Source organism: Perkinsus marinus (genome assembly GCF_000006405.1).
Source record: "Perkinsus marinus ATCC 50983 genomic scaffold scf_1104296952880, whole genome shotgun sequence".
Lineage (NCBI taxonomy): Eukaryota > Perkinsozoa > Perkinsida > Perkinsidae > Perkinsus > Perkinsus marinus.
This window is the reverse complement of record NW_003208724.1, coordinates 2,078-4,529: the sequence shown is the minus strand read 5'-3', so window position 1 is coordinate 4,529 and position 2,452 is coordinate 2,078. Positions and strand designations below refer to the sequence as shown.

At 53.7% G+C, this 2,452-nt stretch overlaps 1 protein-coding gene across 1 annotated transcript; it reads right to left on the bottom strand.

Moving 5' to 3' along the window:
- Positions 1–253: 253 nt before the first annotated feature.
- On the bottom strand, positions 254–2,269 carry Pmar_PMAR016815 (NADPH cytochrome P450, putative; the record flags this gene model as incomplete). Its single annotated transcript, XM_002776899.1, has 11 exons — positions 254–392; positions 439–813; positions 857–967; positions 1,011–1,141; positions 1,187–1,292; positions 1,337–1,510; positions 1,558–1,648; positions 1,701–1,807; positions 1,847–1,960; positions 2,006–2,088; positions 2,138–2,269. The coding sequence occupies 11 exons, from the start codon at positions 2,267–2,269 to the stop codon at positions 254–256; spliced, it is 1,563 nt and encodes a 520-aa protein (XP_002776945.1).
- Between the last annotated feature and the right edge of the window lie 183 nt (positions 2,270–2,452).

Sequence of the window (2,452 nt, the reverse complement as noted above, 5' to 3'; positions counted from 1 at the left end):
AACTAAGAAGGGCCTCGCCGATGGTGGGGGCCATTGCAGCCGGATTGGAAGAGAGTTCCTCTATTTGCTGTCTCTCCTTGGGGTCAGTGGCGAATCTACAGTTGAAGTCTGGCAGGAGGTTCATAGTATTAATCTATACCTCGCGAGTTGACGATAGAAGCGTCCAGTAGGTTTTCCAAAAATGTCCAAAAGCTCTGCGAATATACTATTAACCGAGACGGGACCACTTCGAAAGAAGGCCGCTCGCCGAACGTCACCCGGGGGTGCTACACATACGTCCATGAAGCTCAGCAACTGACCATATACTACTAGCAACGTTAACGTGAGCCCTCGGATCCAGGCCATAGGCTAAGAGCCAATCCGTGACCATCTCGGTGTCATTAGAGGGATATCTGAGGAGTGTCGATTTGGGAGGTGATTCCTCTCCAGTGGCGCTACACTGCCAAAGCGTCACCGAGGTGGTAGGAAAGGTCGTGATGAGAACGGCCGTCAATATCCTCGTAGACCCCCAGGCAAACATGGTTAACTGTACGGTCATAGCCTTCTGGGGTCAACCTAGTATTAGAGCTCACTCTGAGTGGGAACGTGCCTGAACCGACAGGCGATCCTTCCCCAACCGAAGCTTCGTGCTCACCTGGTGGAGAGGAGGATGCTAGGAGCGCCCCCTTATCGATCTCAATGGGTGGAGGGGCAACTTCCATAACCGAATAACAGGACGGGGGTACGGCCGTAGGGTCCTCAATAATCTCGTCCTGTGGGGCATCCAGGGCCGGCCATGCAGTAGGCGTCCACTGCTCGAACCCAGTCTCGAACCTTCCACAGAGTGAGACCATGAGACCCCATGAGATGCTCCTACTTATCCTCAGCTTGGTCGTCACCGAAACCTGTCGGGGCAACCTTCACTGTCCCTGCTCTCTGGAGGGACTTCTCCAGGGCCACAGCAGCTCCACAGAAATGATGGTATGAGCTAAGACGCTAAGTCCACTCAGGGGAAGAAGTATAGAAACTACCTATCCCCCAGACCGAATAACATCACTCGTGTAGTGGCTAGAGACCCCTCCTCAGCTGAGTCAAGCATTGCCTTGAAGGCCACTGCTGTTGGAGGAAGATCGCCTTCCCCGACGGTACTGGTCATCACCACCTATACAGACACATGACCAACACCAGCCGAATGTCGGTCCGCTACCAGAGTGGATCCGGTCCCTGTTGGTAGCTGGGACAGAGAGTCGACCTCTGACATGTCCAATACCCCATCTACTGCCACCCCTCTAGACCGGCACATATTGCCGAACCTACTACCACTGCATCACTATCCGACCATTGATAACAGTACCACCTGTTGGCCAGTTCAGCCGTGTTCCCCGTGTCCGAAGCATAGACGATAAGCACTCTATGACAGGCAGTAGCATCATCGTCCTGGCCTCCTCCCATGGTCGGGGATACCCCCACGCGAATGAGCATAGTAGAGGCTCGAGCTCCCTCCAGATGACGACGGCGAAGGGCCTCGAAACTGAGCAAAAACGTCTGCCATGGTGACGAGAGGGCAGGCCAACGGACTTGTTCGTGACGTGAGTCTGTAGTTCCTCCGCCAACCTTCTGGCATCATCAGGATGGGTCCTCTCCAGAGCACCAAACCGGTCCTCCAATTCTGAGATCATATTATTACTCGACGTAAAAGGATGTTGACAAGAAGTACCCACCTGTGAAGTCATGTACCTTACCAACGAGTTTCTTAGGGGCATCCAGGACGAATGGGTTGACACCAGCCGAGATCTTAGCAGGATCATAGCGGAAGAGTGGCCAATACCTACAGGCCCGTGGACCAAGCTAGAAGTAAGGCCCTTACCCAGAGTTGACGGCTTTGGTCATCTCGTCAGCCAGTCTACTGAGACCCCGTGGGAATTTAATCTTATGTTCGATACATGGGGAATAGGTAAGGACAACGGACGGCCCTGCGTACCTAGGCTGTGCATTCCACCGCATGACAGGATGAATCTTTGCTCACGAGTCGGCCTCGATAAGGGCCTTCACAGACTGGCTCGGTGAGGCACCAACAGCAATGCTGGCCACATAGACATTACCGTAACCCTAAATGAACCTCACGTCAGCGTTGGACCATAGCAAGTGCTCTCTCTACCATAAACATTTCCGCTAGGTTCTTCTTAGGTCGCCTGTACCCATCAGTGGCGAACTTCTGAACGGCCGAGATCTGCGTGGCCTTGGACTTCTGGCCGCCAGTATTAGCATAGCCCTCTGTATCCAGGACCATAACATTGATATCAGTGCCCGAGGCCAGGACGTGGTCCAGCCCGCCAAAGCCAATGTCGTACGCCCAGCCATCACCACCGAAGATCCAATGGCTGACCTTCACAAACTCCCCACCAACTGAGAGGACCTTTTCAATGCTGGTTCGAAGCTCTCCCTCTGGAATGAGTTCCAATTCCTGTCTAAG